General features: G+C 53.0%; 1 protein-coding gene across 1 annotated transcript in view; it reads right to left on the reverse strand.

Annotated features, from left to right (window-relative positions):
* Positions 1-14,229: 14,229 nt before the first annotated feature.
* Positions 14,230-15,544, reverse strand: part of SERPINC1 (serpin family C member 1) — a 10,417-nt gene continuing 9,102 nt past the window's right edge. The window contains exon 7 of the mRNA XM_055120179.1: positions 14,230-14,570. Within this exon, the coding sequence (XP_054976154.1) occupies positions 14,394-14,570 (177 nt within the window). The 3' untranslated portion in view covers positions 14,230-14,393. The remainder of the gene's footprint in view (positions 14,571-15,544) is intronic.

Consider the following 15,544-nt stretch of genomic DNA (forward strand, 5'->3'; position numbering starts at 1 on the left):
GCCCTACCCGCTGTGCTATCGCTCCAGCCCCTCAGCCACACACATTTGGAACGAAGTAGGGAAATAGTCGCTAAGCAAATGCTCGGACCCCTCCATGGGTTTCCTTCCCTCCGCCCTCACTCTCACTGGGTTTTTCCTGCATCGATACTGTGAATCGAGCACATTCCTGCTTGCTTTGGGCCACGTCAGTACGAGTTAGTTATTCTGAGGGGCCTCCATGAAACCGAGAAGCCAGGTCCGCTTCTAGATAGAGCTCATTTTCTGAAAGCTGTGCACTCATTTTCACATAGGAGATGTGCGACTTTCCGAATTATTTTACCCAGGGTTCTTACCCAGGCTCACTGTGACGTTGTTCTTAGGTCATGGGAGTTAGCCCGGGGCCTGGCTGGGTCCCCCAGTAGCTGTCCTCTGTGCGCGTGCCCAGTATACCTCCCGAGGATGTGCTCAGCGAACTGTAGGAGTACGGTAGACTCTTGACCAAATCCGAACTTGCACACAGTTCCCTGGTGAAGGGAACTGCATCAGCAGTGAGAAGTCACTAGGAAGGGCTTTCATGCCCTGAAAGAACTTGGGCCTGCCCTGAGTGGCACTTACCAGCCAAGACGCCGCCTGGGGTTCTCAGGAAGAGAGACAGCTGTCTGTTTCCCTGCAGTGCTCAGTGAGCACCTCACTGGACCTGAAGACCAAACGGAAAAGACAATATTAGCATAAACGTTAACACTGCTTTGGGCAGGGAAGGCTCTCAGGACAGTGCTCTCTCCACTCAGACCATATTTACCTCCGAGCTAAGTTGAGTTCTATTTGATGTAAGTTGCAAACTACCCCCGCGTCCCCACAAGCCATTTCATCATACCAGAAGGTTAAATACTATCTTGAGGGACCGGAGCGATAGCACAGCGGGTAGGGCGTTTGCCTTGCACGCGGCCGACCCAGGTTCGATCCCCGGCATCTCATATGGTCCCCCAAGCACTGCCAGGAGTAATTCCTGAGTGCAAAGCCAGGAGTAACCCCTGAGCATTGCTGGGTGTGATCCAAAAAGCAAAAAAAAAAAAAAAAAAATACAATCTTGAACAGGTAATAAAAATAGATTTACTCCTACAGGACAGCAATTTGGTGCGGTGGCACGGGGTGCGGGAAGTAAGATTACAGTTAAATTTTCTCGTGATTATGTGTGTGTGTACTTTCATATCTTTTTCTTTTTTTTTTTTTTTTAATGATTCCAGTTCCTTCTCCTGGTGAAACAGGTTTTCCACAGATGTATGGCAATAGAAAGAAACGATTCCTAGCTTAGGTAGTGGTCTAATAGAAGAATGAATAGTAAACTTTATTCTCCGTAGCCGAATAGTCTTTGATCAATAAATATCTGTAAAAATTTAGCTGTTCTAAGACACTTTTTTATTTTGGCCAAAGCGATAGCACAGCGGGTAGGGCTTTTTGCCTTGCACGTGGCCAACCCGGGTTCGATTCCCGGCATCCCAAATGATCCCCTGAATGCAAAGCCAGGAAGGAACCCCTGAGCATTGCTGGGTGTGACCCAAAAGAAGCCAAAAAAAAAAAAAAGAGAGACACTTTTCTCTCAACTGGTAAAACCTACGTGTTGTTTTACTGGAAGATCTAAATTAAAGAAACAAATGCGCAGGCCATGGAAAGGTCGAGAGAAGGGTTGGGCATTTTCTTCTCTAGAGAGCTGGATTCCTGGATGCTCATCTGTTTTTTTCCTATACGACAGACTTTGTTGTTTTTTTTCCTCAAATGCCCTCCGTATTGATTTTCAAAAAATGACAGATGCGCCCTTATTGGCTTCAAAAACAGGCCCGGTACTGGTGCCATAAGGGAAACAGAATATTGATGTTCTTTCGGCTACAGAGATGTAGAAGTTTGGAAGGATGCCCCTTCGCAAAGTTTTTTTCTGCAACTGATGAGTTGGAACGGGCAGAGTAGCCCCCAGACAGAATTCCTGGGACCATCTGTTTGTGGTTAAAAGTGAGAGAGGCTGGCGAGATAGCACCGTGGGGAGGTGTGCCTTGCACACAGCCAACCTGGGTTCAATCCCCGGCACCCCATAGAACCCCCTGAGCAAAAACAGTGCCAAAGAGCCAACCCAGGGCGAACACGCAGAACCTGCCCCCGGCCCTTTGAACCGGCTCCTACCTCTGGCCAAGTTTTCTACATCCGTTTCTCCTCAGTCTCCTTGTGCTCTGTCTGAATGTTTCCTTTTTCTTAAACCAGTGGACAGGCTTTAGATTTTGTCCTCACCTTAAATTTATAGGGCGATTAAAGTTTGTTTTTTTTTTTAATTTTTGAGCCACTCCTAGCAATGCTCAGGGCTTACTCTTAGGCTCCGCCCACTCTGCTATTGTCTTATAACAAAATAATCCTTAAGAATAAGTCCCCATGGGGCCCAGAGCGATAGCACAGCGGGGAGGGCGTTGGCCTTGCACGCGGCCAACCCAGGTTCGATTCCCGGCATCCCATTGAGTCCCCCAGCACCGCCAGGAGTAATTCCTGAGCATCGCCAGGTGTGACCCAAGAAGAAAAAAAAAAATTCCCAGGAGCCAAGAGGTGAGCACTGGCTTTGCGTGCAGAGGGCTGGGCCCGACTCCCAGGAAGCGCTATTGGGAGCAACTCTCCATTGCCACTGGGTGTGACCCAGCAAAATAGAAATAACCACCCCTGGAGCTCTGTACTCTCTCCAGCCCTGGGTATTTTCTTACCCTGAATACTGCTTTTCTAGCTTAGAAGCCGCTCCCTTTTCTCTGCTCTAGAACTCACCATTCATTTTACCTCCCTCGATTTGCAGAGCTAGTACGTAGCCAAACGCGGCTTCCCTTACCTATTTATTTATGTATTGGTGAACAGAGGCTGGAGCGATAGCACAGCGGGGAGGGCGTTGGCCTTGCACGCGGCCGGCCCGGGTTCGATTCCCAGCATCCCATAGGGTCCCCCGAGCACCGCCAGGAGTCATTCCTGAGTGCATGAGTCAAGAATAACCCCTGTGCTTCGCCCAAAAAGAAAAAAAAAAAATGAAATATTTATTGGTGAATGTTTTTAGAAACGGATGTCTGGGATTTCTTCTTGGACCTTTCTTCCCGTCGCTTTTACTGTCTTGTAGTTCCTCTCCGGATCAGACGCTGCCTTTATGAATATCCGTGCTCTGGGTTTGGAAAGGTTAGGCCAGATGTCAGGGGCGGGGAGGGTTGGGGGGGAGGGGAACTAGGAAATGTGAAGATGATAAAAGCAATTCCTTCCAAGAGGAGAATGTGGCTGCTTCCGGTTTCAAAAACCATCTGCAGGCTTCTGAGTTCCATTCGTTCGTGTCGGCAGGGTATTCACTGCCGAGTGGATGGAGAGGGGTTGGTTCTGGCTTTGTGGCTTGCTGTGTGGACCGAGGCAAAGTTCGGACAAGTCAAAGTTGGTGCGTTTATTTGCCTTTTCGTGGTTGCTGTCATGTCTGTGTGAAGCTGTAAGGCAAGTGCTGAACCAGAAATGGATTCCGAAAGAACTTGGAACAGTGGGGACTGGAGACATAGCACAGGGGGGCGGGAGCTTGGATGCAGCCAACCTGGGTTCTGACCTGGCACCCCAACCTGGAGCCCCGAGCACCACCAGGAATGATCCCTCCTGCAGAGCCAGGACTGAGCCCTGAGCACTAGCAGGTGTGGCCCCCAAAACAAAAGAGCTTGACTGAGTAGCACTTAACAAGGATGCTAAAAGTTTCAATAAGGCTCTAACCTGCCTCGTTTCTGTCTAGACCACGCCTGGCGTGATCGCTGAGCACAGAGCCAAGAGTAAGCGCTGAACACTGCCAGGAGTGACCCCCCCCCAAAATAAACAAGCCATCAATTCGGTGAAAAGGCCCATGATAGGGAGATTTTTCTTTCCACAGAAGTCTGTCAATAGGGCTGGAGCGATAGCACAGCGGGGAGGGCATTTGCCTTGCACGCGGCCGGCCGACCCGGGTTCAATTCCCAGCATCCCATATGGTCCCCTGAGCACCGCCAGGGGTAATTCCTGAATGCATAGCCAGGAGTGATCCCTGAGCATCACCAGGTGTGACCCAGAACAGCAAAAAAAAATTCAATTCCTTGAATTGTCACCTGAATAAACCAAGATAGTTCTTAAAAAAAAAAAAAAAAAAAAGTCAGTCAAGTCGCCAGATTGATTCTGTTCTTTGTTTTGGGCTCAGGGCTGACTCCTGGCTCTGCACTCAGGAATCCCTCCGGGGGGGTTGCTCTAGAGACCCTGTGGGGCGCCCGGGATGGAACCTGGGTCTGCCACGTGCAAGGCCAGCACCCTCCCCGCTGTGCCGTGGCTCCGGCCCTATCCGGTTCTTGGACCAGCACCAATTTTTCTTCTCCACCCTCATCCTTCTGCTGCTGCCGCCCTGCTCCACCTCTGGCAGGCAGATGTGGCCGGGACACGCAGGTCCATCCCATTTCCGGCCTGTCCTGCGGGGGCACCCATCGTCTGGGTCAGCAGTGTGTGGCCAGCCTCTCATCTCAGCAACATCATTGCAGGGTTCGAGGCTGAGTCTGTCAGATTCAGGTTGTTTCCTTGAAATACGCTTGCTGGGGGCCGGAGCAATAGCACAGCGGGGAGGGCGTTGGCCTTGCACGCGGCCGACCCGAGTTTGATCCCCGGCATCCCATAGGGTCCCCTGAGCACCGCCAGGAGGGATTCCTGAGTGCAGAGCCAGGAGTCAGCCCTGGGCATTGCCGGGTGTGCCCCCCACCCCCCTCCGAACCAAAACCAAACCAAGGGAGTTGAAATTTAAGGCTGGGATTTCTGCCTGTGGCTGTGTCTTCAGTGTAGGTGTTTATGAGACAGCTGAATGTGATCTGGTGAGTTTCCTGCAAAGTAAGAGAAACCGGGCAGTGGTGGTTCTTCCAGAATTGCCAGAGCAGGATTATAGCCCGGGAGCCCAGCTGCAAATGGGGTCTCTCTGGAAGCCACGGTGCTAAGACAGAATCACCAGGCAGGGAAGCAGAAAGAGGAGTGATCTGGGGGCCGGAGCGATAGCACAGCGGGGAGGGCGTTTGCCTTGCATGCGGCCGACCCTGGTTCGAATCCCAGCATCCCATATGGTCCCCTGAGCCCCGCCTGATTCCTGAGTGCATGAGCCAGGAGTGACCCCTGAGCTTCGCCGGGTGTGACCCAAAAAGCAAAAAAAAAAAAAAGAGGAGTGATCTAGCATCTCCAGCGTATTTATAAAAGTAGTTTTAATTCATGGACTTAAGAAGTTGGAGAATACTGGTCTAAGAAAAAGGACAGAAATAATTGGGCCGGAGCCATAGCACAGTGGGGAGGGCGCTGGCCTTGTACTCAGCTGACCTGGGTTCGATCCCTGGCATCCCATAGGGTCCCCTGAGCACCGCCAGGAGTGATTCCTGAGAGCAGAGCCAGGAGTCAGCCCTGAGCATCGCCAGGTGTGACCCAAAAAGGAAAAAAGATGAATATAACTGAAAATTGTAAACAGAATGGTCTCCTAAATACACACACACACACACACACTTGTGGGGAGTTTGACTGTTCTCTTAATATCTTTTTTGTCATGAATGTGTGTTTTTAAATATACGTACTCAGCCACTAGATCTTTGGTAGCATTTTGTTATCTGTATCACTGATTCTGAAAAAAATCAAAGTCTTGGCTTAGCAGGCTAGGAGAGGTTTCTGTGGCTTTGTGTCTTTGCAGAGAAAATGATTTCTTGCACTTTCTCTCTCCCTCTCTCTCTTCCTCTTTCTTCCTCTCTCTCTCCCTCTCCCCCTCTCTCTCCCTCTCCCTCCTCTCTCCCTCTCTCCCTCTCCCCCTCTCCCTCTCTCCCTCTCTCTCCCTCCCTCTCTCTCTTTCTCCCTCTCTCCCCTCCCTCTCTCTTTCTCCCTCTCTCTCTCCCTCTCCCTCTCTCTCTCCCTCCCTCTCTTTCTCCCTCTCTCTCTCCCTCTCCCTCTCTCTCTCCCTCTCTCCCTCTCCCTCTCTCTCCCTCTCTCTCCTCCCTCTCTTTCTCCCTCTCTCTCTCCCTCTCCCTCCCTCTCTCCCTCTCTCTTTCTCTCTCGTTCTCCCTCTCTCTCCCTCCCTCTCTCTCCCTCTCTCTCTCCCTCTCTCTCCCTCCCTCCCTCTCTCTCTCCCTCTCCCTCTCTCTCTCTCCCTCTTTCTCTCCCTCTCTTTCTTTCCCTCTCCCCCCCCCCTCTCTCTCTCTCTCTGCTGTCACACATGGCGCCCGCTTAGTACATAGTACAGCTGTGTTTCACGAGACAGCGATGCAGGTGTTACAAGTGAAACGTATGTTTAGAAACGCGCTGGATGGAGGGACCTCAGAGTAGCAAACCCGAGTGTACCCTGGGGTCTCGGGGTATAGAGTAACGAGGGGGTGGGACGCAGCAGTGGGCACAGTGAGGGCCAGTGGCGCCGGGTCGCCAGCTGTGCCCCCGAGACTCGGAGGGTTAGCGAGAAAGGGTGTGTGGGGAAGGTGAACGGTCAGTGTCGAATATTCTACCTCCCGCGCCAGACTGAGCGGATTCCAACACTGCCCTGTGTCCCCTGGGTCCTTCAGTCTGTCCCCCAGCGCCCCCCCCACCCCAGCCACTCCCAAATGTCCTGATAACGCGTTTCAGCCCCTCTACCTCGGAGCACTTGGCTGAAGTCCAGGTGTGGAGCCGGAGAAGAGAGGCCACGGTCCTCTCTGTGGGGTTCAGATGACCATGTTTCGCGTTAGTAGTTTGGTTTTTTTTTCTTTTTGGGTCCCACCCGGCGATGCTCAGGGGTTCCTCCTGGCTCTGCACTCAGGAATCACTCCTGGTGGTGCTCCGGGGGGGACCCTATGGGATGCTGGGAATTGAACCTGGGTTGGCCACGTGCAAGGCCAACGCCCTCCCCGCTGGGCTGTCATTCCACCTCCAGGGTTAGTACTTTCACCCCCTGCCTTGTCCTCATCGGCGGTAGCTGCCGGGGGGAGGGGGGCACGGTGTCTGTTTGGTTTTGGTGTTGGGGGGCACTTCCGGCTGTGCTCACGGCTGCTTCTGTGCTCAGGGCTCACTCCTGGCTGTCGCAGGCGCCTTCCCCGCTGTCCCTTGGTCTCCCAGCCCCTCTGTGTGTTCTGAAAGCCCTTCCCCCCTACCCCACTCCTCCTCGTGATGTGAACCTTCTCCTCGAAACCCACATTCTCTGTCTTCAGTTGCTATTTTCACTCCCAGTTTTGGAGAATTGGACGATCAGCCCTTTTTTGTTTTTTTTTTTTCCTTCCGGATGACGCGTTTTTCTGCCAGTATCTTGACGCGTCCTCGGGATGTCCCGTATTGCGTCCAGCGGCTGCAGAAACAGCTCCTCCCGTGGTGGATGCATCCGCGGGGACCTTGCTGGGACATGGCCGGCCGGGCTGGGGAATCTCTGCCCCCACGGCCACGTGGCACCAGGCCGGCCCCTCCTAAAGCCCCCGCTCGCCGGCCGCAAATGTCTTGCTGTCTGGGGGTCTCGTTCACTGAGCCGAGCCAGGTGGTGACCCCGGGGCATTTGTCACCGTGAGGAAGGGTGTTGGCCCAGTAAGGAGCGCAGTGACCTTCCCAGGTCCTCGTCCCTCGGCTGGGCTGGCTGTCGCATCTAAACGGATTCTCTGTGCACGGGCAGGAGTCGCCGGTATGAGCCGCCCCCGTTTCTCAGGACCTCAAGGGGCACCTGCTGCGTCGTAGATATGTGAAGTTTCGAGCGAGACAGGCAGGCGGGAAAGCTGTGCCCCAACTCCAGGGTGGAACCCGCAGCTGTGGGCCAGCTCTGGGGCTGTCCCACACTCAGGAACGAGACAGCCCCTGCTTAGGGCTCTTCTCCCTCCGGCTTAGGTGATGTTGGTGCCCAGACCTGACCCTGGCCTCGGCCTTGGCCGTCCAGCCTCACTCATCGACTCTTGGTGTCACGCCCGTGGTTGACTTAAAAATGAAGCAAGTTGGGGCTGGAGCGATAGCACAGCGGGGAGGGCGTTGGCCTGGCACTCGGCCGACCCGGGTTCGATTCCCAGCATCCCATAGGGTCCCCTGAGCACCGCCAGGGGTAATTCCTGAGTGCATGAGCCAGGAGCAACCTCTGTGCATCACTGGGTGTGGCTCGAAAAGCAAAACAATATATATATATATATATGAAGCAAGCCACAGGCCGGAGAGCTATGCAGGGGTTCTAGGCACTTCGTTGTCTGATCAATCCGCAGCACCTGATCTTAGAGCCATGTAAAGCCCCCAGCACCACCAGATGTGCCCCCTCCAAAAAAAAAAATAATGACGAAACAAACCAAGAAGGTGTGGAATGTCCCCAAGGAAGGGAACATCTAGGAATCGGATAAGAAGCGCGGAACTTTTCTCTCCCCCCAGATCGGGTGAAGGCGACTGCTCCTTGCCCATCTAGCCGTGCGTTAGGACCCCAGGGGCACCCAGACATTCTCCTTTCACAGTCTACTGTGTAGCTCCGCCCCCTGGGCTGAGTCCAAGGCGGGCGTCGCTGTACTGGCCCTTGCCCGGCCCTCTTGCTTTCTTCTTGTGACTCCGTCATTTGGTTGCTACCCATTTGCACAGCTGAACTCCGAGACACCAAGGATTGGCAAGCCAGCCAGAACCTTCCAGGGCTGCCCCTAGAACCCTCATTTCCTTTGCCAATGTGATTTGAGTGCTGGCTTCTCGGCTTTGGCCCCTGAAAATAGAGCACTTGAATTTATTACGGAGAGCCACACTCCAGTTGCTGGTGGAGGGGGTGTGTGTTTCTGCTTTAGGCAAAGCAGGTAGCAGGGCTAAAGGAGAAAAAGAAGGCTCTTTCCCGGGGTCCGGTGCTACTTGAGATTCTCTGTCCCTCAGGCTGTCTGAGAAGGGCGCCCCCCACCCCCCCGCCGCCCCGTGGACAGTGACTTCCCCTCTTCCGGGTTCCTTGTGAAGGAAATGCACTCGCCAAAGCTTAAATATCTCTTGAACGTGAGAGAACGCCTGTGAGCATCTTTGTCCGTGAACATCCAAGATGGCAATTTCCAACTGAGGCTCTTGATCTTTTTCATTCTTCTCACACATTTAGATAAACAGGGAAGGGAAGGTGATTTCCTTGCACGTGGGTCATCCGGGTTCGATCCCCGGCATCCCATAGGGTTCCCCAAACCTGCCAAGAGTGATTCCTGAGGGGCCGGAGCGATAGCACAGCGGGTAGGGCGTTTGCCTTGCACGCGGCCGACCCGGGTTCGATCCCCGGCATCCCATATGGTCCCCCAAGCACTGCCAGGAGTAATTCCTGAGTGCAGAACCAGGAGTAACCCCTGAGCATCGCTGGGTGTGACCCAAAAAGCAAAAAAAAAAAAAAAAAAAAAAAAGAGTGATTCCTGAGCGCAGAGCTAGGAGTCAGCCCTGAGCATCGCCAGGTGTGACCCCTCCAAAGAAAGAAGAAAAAAAAAAAGTGAGAACTAAGGGCCAGGGACATAGCTCAAAGCGAGGAAGCACGCGCTTTGCTCAAAGAGGACCTGGGTTCAACCCCTGGCCCCAAGAGCCATGAGTAACCAAACTAGCTGCTGCCTGATTCCTAATTTCTGGAAAGCTACGTGTGTCCTGGGTCAGCTTAGAGCACTTTGTCTTCTGTGAGCAGAAGTGGTCATGGTTGGGACCCTCCCTCCCCACCCCACCTCTGCTCAGCGGGGGGTTGAGATTTTGCAAAGTTGAGTATTTGCATTTCAAATCAGAGGTGTGTAGGAGAAGGAGCAAAAAGGCAAAAAGAAAAAAAAAAGGGGGGTGGAGGGGCAAGATGGGTGAGTGGAACCCACTTAGCACCCAGCTAGGAAATCAGACTTCAAAGGGCGGGCCTGGCTGTTTGCTTCCTTGCCTGTCACCACTGTCACTGTCCTCCTGTTGCTCCTCGATTTGCTCGAGCGGGCACCAGTCACGTCTCCATGGTGAGACTTGCTGTGACTGTGTTTGGCATCTCGAATACACCACGGGGAGCTTGCCAGGCTCTGCCGTGCAGGCGGGATCCTCTCGGTAGCTTGCCGGGCTCTCTACCGAGAGGGACGGAGGAATCGAACCTGGGTCGGCCACATGCAAGGCAAACGCCCTACCCGCTGTGCTATCGCTCTTGCCAGCTGGTGAAAATGCCTCCGATGCCTTAGAATGTTCCAAGGGTTTCCCGGACCCGGAGGAGTCGAGAAGCAAGAGGCTTTTTTTTTTTATAGGACCCGAGAGCATCCAGAGAGAACATTCTACAATACTGTGAAACCCCGTCGGACTTAGCACAGCTCATACCGCACTGAAATAGAAGGTGGGGGGGGGTTGGGGCAGGGACTGGAGGGTGGGGGGGTGTCCTCAGTGCTGGTCCCCCCCGTGGCCTTCTTGGTCAACACTGTGAAGTCAGCGGGTCCTCCCGACCTGCGGACAAACCTCTGTGAAACCCTTTCTGGCCCGGCTCAACCATGGTGCTGGGCGCGCTGCCTGCCGCCTCTCCCTGCCTCAGCGGTGCGGGCAGAAGCAATGGGTCCGCGTCCCCTGGGACCCTCCCAGCCTGCACCATGTCAGCATGAATGCGGGGAGGGGAAGACTGTAGAAGAGCACTTCAGAGCTTGGTCCTGGGGTGTCGGGGGAGTAAGAGGGGACACAAGGCCACTGGGGGTGACACTGGGTTCCCTGTACACAGTCAGTCTGAAAGCAATCTGCTCACTGTCTTCTATGGTGCTTCCACGGTCGGTGCGAGGGGGGGTGGGGGGGGGCAGCCGTCCCTCCCCCCCTCACCCCTCCCCCACCTGGCCCTGGCCTCATGCCTTTCCACTGGCCACTGTGAAAAAGCAGATTGCACTGGACTCGGCCCAGCTGCCCTGCCTGTGCCCGTCCCTCCGTCCAGCTGATCATGTAGCATTTTTTCCTTCTCTTTGGAAAACCCTGGCGTCTGTCCCCCCGGGAAAGCAAGCGTTTCATGGAAAGCCGTGAGGGGGGCGGGGGGGAATAAAAATAAATAAGTAAATAAGAGGTTCTGGGAAAAGTATCACTTTCCTCCATCAGCCACGGGCCCCCGACCCCAGCAGCGACGCCTCCGTTGACGGGGAGGGGGGCAGGGGGGGCGGGGGGGGCGCTGAAAGCTTTCTGAACCTTTTTTTTTTTGTGTGTGTAACCTGACAATTTGCTAAGGATTCATAGTAAACCAAGACAATCACTTTCTAAAGCGTCGGTACCCCTGAAAGGGAACGAGAGAGAGTTTTTAACTTTTTTCTGCCCTCCCCTCGCTTTGAGAAAAAAAAAAAAAAATTCCTTTTGGAGGTTTGTGTTTTTCACCTAAAGCAACTTCTCTGTTCATCAGAGGCCTCCCGGGAACCAGGAGCCAGGAGAGCGCTCTCTCTGCCTCCTTGGGGTCCCGGGCTGGGTCTGTTCCTCTGCTCTCCCGGGAGTATCTTTTTATTATGACCTTAATTATAAATACCTATATATAGGACTAGGATTTTTCTCTCCCCCCCCACCCCGCCCAGCACCTCTTTTAATCATCACTTAAGTATAAACCACACTTCCCACCCTCCCACCCATCTTTTACTGAAGAAAAAGAAAAAAAAAAAAAGGAAAAAAAAGAAAAAAAATGCACTTTAATTCCTAAGGAAAGTGGCTGTCCCTGGCTCGAAGGCCAGGTTAAGTTCTGGAGGAGAATAAAGGAGAGAGAAATACTTTCCAGATCCTGTGAAATGAACCAAATTCCTTCATAATAAAAACACCGGCCCCGGAAGGGAGAAAATGAAACGATGTGAGACCCAGCATCCAAGGAACCCAAAAACGTACAGGCTGTCGGCCCTGGACTTGGGAGGTTTCAGCGGGGATCTGAGCCAGATTTGAGTTTTTCTACCAAATTGTCAGCAGCTTGAGGTGTTTTGGGATGCTGAAGTCAGGTGAAAACACTGAATTTCTGAGTCCCTGAGAGCAGGCCCCGCACCCCGCTGCGTGTGGGGTTCCTGCTCGCGTCATTTCACAGGCTCTCGTCTCTCTCCGCCTCAAGGGTCTCTCCGTCCCCTGATAACAAGCCAATAGTTCTTGGGGGGTTGCATGTCTCAGAGCCCAGACCCCTGTCCGGCTTGGGGGGGCAGGGGGAGGGCAGGGGGTGGGCAGAGATGGGGCTGGGGGAGGGAGCCCGGACCAACAGTGATTAAGGGTTGAGAGAAACGTATTTCAAGCCGTTTAGCAAACGCTTCCTCATTGAACAGCTTTATGAACAATGTGAATGAAATCTTAGCAACCCCGGTTAGTCACCTGAAAATAAAAAAACAAAAGTCTATTCATGTAGGGGCTGGAGAGATAGCACAGCGGGGAGGGCGTTTGCCTTGCACTCGGCCGACCCGTGTTCAAATCCCAGCATCCCATATGGTCCCCTGAGCACGGCCAGGGGTAACTCCTGAGTGCAGAGCCAGGAGTAACCCCTGTGCATCGCCAGGTGTGACCCAAAAAGAAAAAAAAAAAGTCTATTCATGTATACTTGAAATTCTTGTTTGTATAAAAAAAAAAAAGACACCCTCCGCTTTATTTTAACACTGTGTAAAAGATCATTATTATGCATGTGACTGGTTTGAGAATAAATGGTTTAATACTCAGAACTGAGTCCCGTCTTTGCTGTTTGTGAGGGCGAAATCCACGGGGAAATTTGGGGTGTTCCGAGCATGAGGGGTGATGGGGCTTTCAAAGGCTTTCCCCTGCCTTTTTGGGGTGCCTGGTTATTTTCTTTTCTTTTTTTTTTCTTTTTGGGTGACACCCAGCGATGCTCAGGGGTTACTCCTGGCTTTGCACTCAGGAATTACTCCTGGCGGTGCTTGGGGGACCATATGGGATGCCGGGGATCGAACCCGGGTCGGCCGAGTGCAAGGCAAACGCCCCCCCCCCCCCGCTGTGCTATCGCTCCAGCCCCGCCTGGTTATTTTCTTGGTGGGGAGGACACACCAGCAGTGTTTGGGGATGGGTCTCGGAGGGGGCATGCAGGGACAGGGATGGAATCTGGGGTCTCTGACATACAAAACCTGTGCCCCACTGGACGTCTTTCAAGATGGAGCATTAACTCTCACTTTCTTTTTTCCCCTCTTTCTCTCTCTCTCTCTTTTTTTTCTTTTTGGGTCACACCCTGTGGTGCACAAAGGTTACTCCTGGCTCATGCACTCAAGAATTACTCCTGGCAGTGCTCGGGGAACCCTATGGGATGCTGGGAATCGAATCCGGGTCAACCGTGTGCAAGGCAAACTCGCTACCCGCTGTGCTATCGCTCCAGCCCCCAGCCCCTCTTTCTCTTTTTTTTCTCTTTCTTCCTTTTTCCTTTCTTTTTCTTTCTCTTTCTTCTTCTTTCTTTCTTTCTTTCTTTCTTTCTTTCTTTCTTTCTTTCTTTCTTTCTTTCTTTCTTTCTTTCTTTCTTTCTTTCTTTCTTTCTCTCTCCTTTTATTTTTTTTTCTCTTTTTGGGTCACAACTGGCAATGCACAGGGGTTCCTCCTGGCTCTGCACTCAGGAATTACTCCTGGCAGTGCTCAGGGGACCCTATGGGAATCGAACCGTGGTCAGCCGCGTGCAAGGCAAACGCCCTACTCACTGTGCTATCGCTCCAGCCCCTCTTTCTTCTTTTCTTTTCTTTCTTTCTTTCTTTCTTTCTTTCTTTCTTTCTTTCTTTCTTTCTTTCTTTCTTTCTTTCTTTCTTTCTTTCTTTCTTTCTTTCTTTCTTTCTTTCTTTCTTTCTTTCCTTCTTTCCTTCTTTCTTTCTTCCTTTCTCTCTTTCTCTCTCTCTTTCTTTCTTTCTTTCCTTTCTTTCTCTTTCTTTCCTCTCCTTTTTTTTTTTTTTTGCTTTTTGGGTCACACCCGGCAATGCACAAGGGTTACTCCTGGTTCTGCACTCATTTACTCTTGGCGGTGCTCAGGGGACCATATGGGATGTTGGGAATCGAACCCGGGTCGGCCATGTGCAAGGCAAACACCCTACCCGCTGTGCTATCACGCCAGCCCCTCTCCTTTTTTCTTTTTTTTGGTCTTTTTGGGTCACACCAGCGATGCTTAGGAATTAGTCTTGGCTCTGCACTCAGGAATCACTCCTGGCGGTGCTCGGGGGACCCCATGGGATGCCGGGGATTGAATCCAGTTGGCCGCATGCAAGGCCAACGCCCTCCCCGCTGTCCTATTGCTTGGGCCCCTCTCTCACTTTCTTCAGTCTCAGATGTGTATACACTGGCAGGGGGGGAAAAAAAGCACACACACACACACACACACACACACACAAAAGGAAACAAAACTGAAAGCATCATTTTACCAAATGCCCAAGAGCGTCTAAAAATTCTCCTTCCCGTGTCCTCACGGCCGGTGGCCCGGTCCACGTGTACCCAGGGGACGGGGCGTGCTTGTGTTTATTCTGAGTTCCATTCACACACCGACACTGGGGGAGGCAGCAGAGACCGCGTCAGTCCACGCAGGGGTTGGCGACCCTGCCCATGAAGATGATCGTGTTGAGAGCCACTTCCCTGATGAGCACGAGGAAGGGCCGGTTGGCCTTGAAGGTCACCCTGTTGGGGTTCAGCGAGCGGCCGGCAATGGCGATGACCGTGCTGGCCGCGGCTTCGCTGCCTTCCTCGTTCACCTGCGGGGAGACGGGCATCAGGACTGCACCCTCATGGGGCTGGAGTGAGAGCACAGCGGGTAGGGTGTTTGCCTTGCACGCTGCCGACCCAGGTTCGATTCCCGGCATCCCATAGGGTCCCCTGAGCACCGCCAGGAGTGATTGCTGAGTGCAGAGCCAGGAGTGACCCCTGTGCATCGCCGGGTGGGACCCAAAAAGAAAATAAAAAAAAAATTGAGTCCCTCCCAGCCAGGGTACTGGCCTTGGGCACAGCACTGTCCCCCACACCCTATGCCTGCAGCAGGATGTGCTTTGAGGGGCACCGGGTGACATCTGGGGTCCCACTCTCTCACTTGGAGCAGGAGCATATAGCTTCCACCAAGCCTGGATTTAAATATTTTTTATTTTTTCATTTTTATGCTTCTTGGGTCATACCCGGTGATGCTCAGGGCTGACTCCTGGCTCTGCACTCAGGAATCACTCCTGGCGGTGCTCGAGGGACCCTATGGGATGCCAGGGATTGAGTCATACCCAGCGATGCACAGGGGTTCCTCCTGGCTCTGTACTCAGGAATGGCTCCTGGCGGTGCTCAGGGGACCCTATGGGATGCCAGGGATCAAACCCGGGTCAGTCACATACAAGGCAAATGCCCTTTGCCCTGTACTATCGCTCCAACCCCAAGCCTGTATATTTTTAATTTTTTTTTTAATTTGAGGGCAACCCCCGGTGGTGCTCAGGGATGACTAACTCTTGGCTCTGTGCTCGGGGATCACTCCTAGTGGGACTCGGGGGACCATATGACATGCTGGAGATCAAAACTGGGTTGGGGGGGCTGGAGCGATAGCACAGTGGGTAGGGCATTGGCCTTGCACTCGGCCAACCAAGGTTTGATTCCTGGCATCCCATAGGGTCCCCTGAGCACCGCCAGGAGTGATTCCTGAGTGCAAAGCCAGGAGTAACTCCTGAGCATTGCTGGGTGTGACCCAAAAAGCCAA

The sequence above is a fragment of the Sorex araneus genome, chromosome X (genome assembly GCF_027595985.1).
Source record: "Sorex araneus isolate mSorAra2 chromosome X, mSorAra2.pri, whole genome shotgun sequence".
NCBI classification, from domain to species: domain Eukaryota; kingdom Metazoa; phylum Chordata; class Mammalia; order Eulipotyphla; family Soricidae; genus Sorex; species Sorex araneus.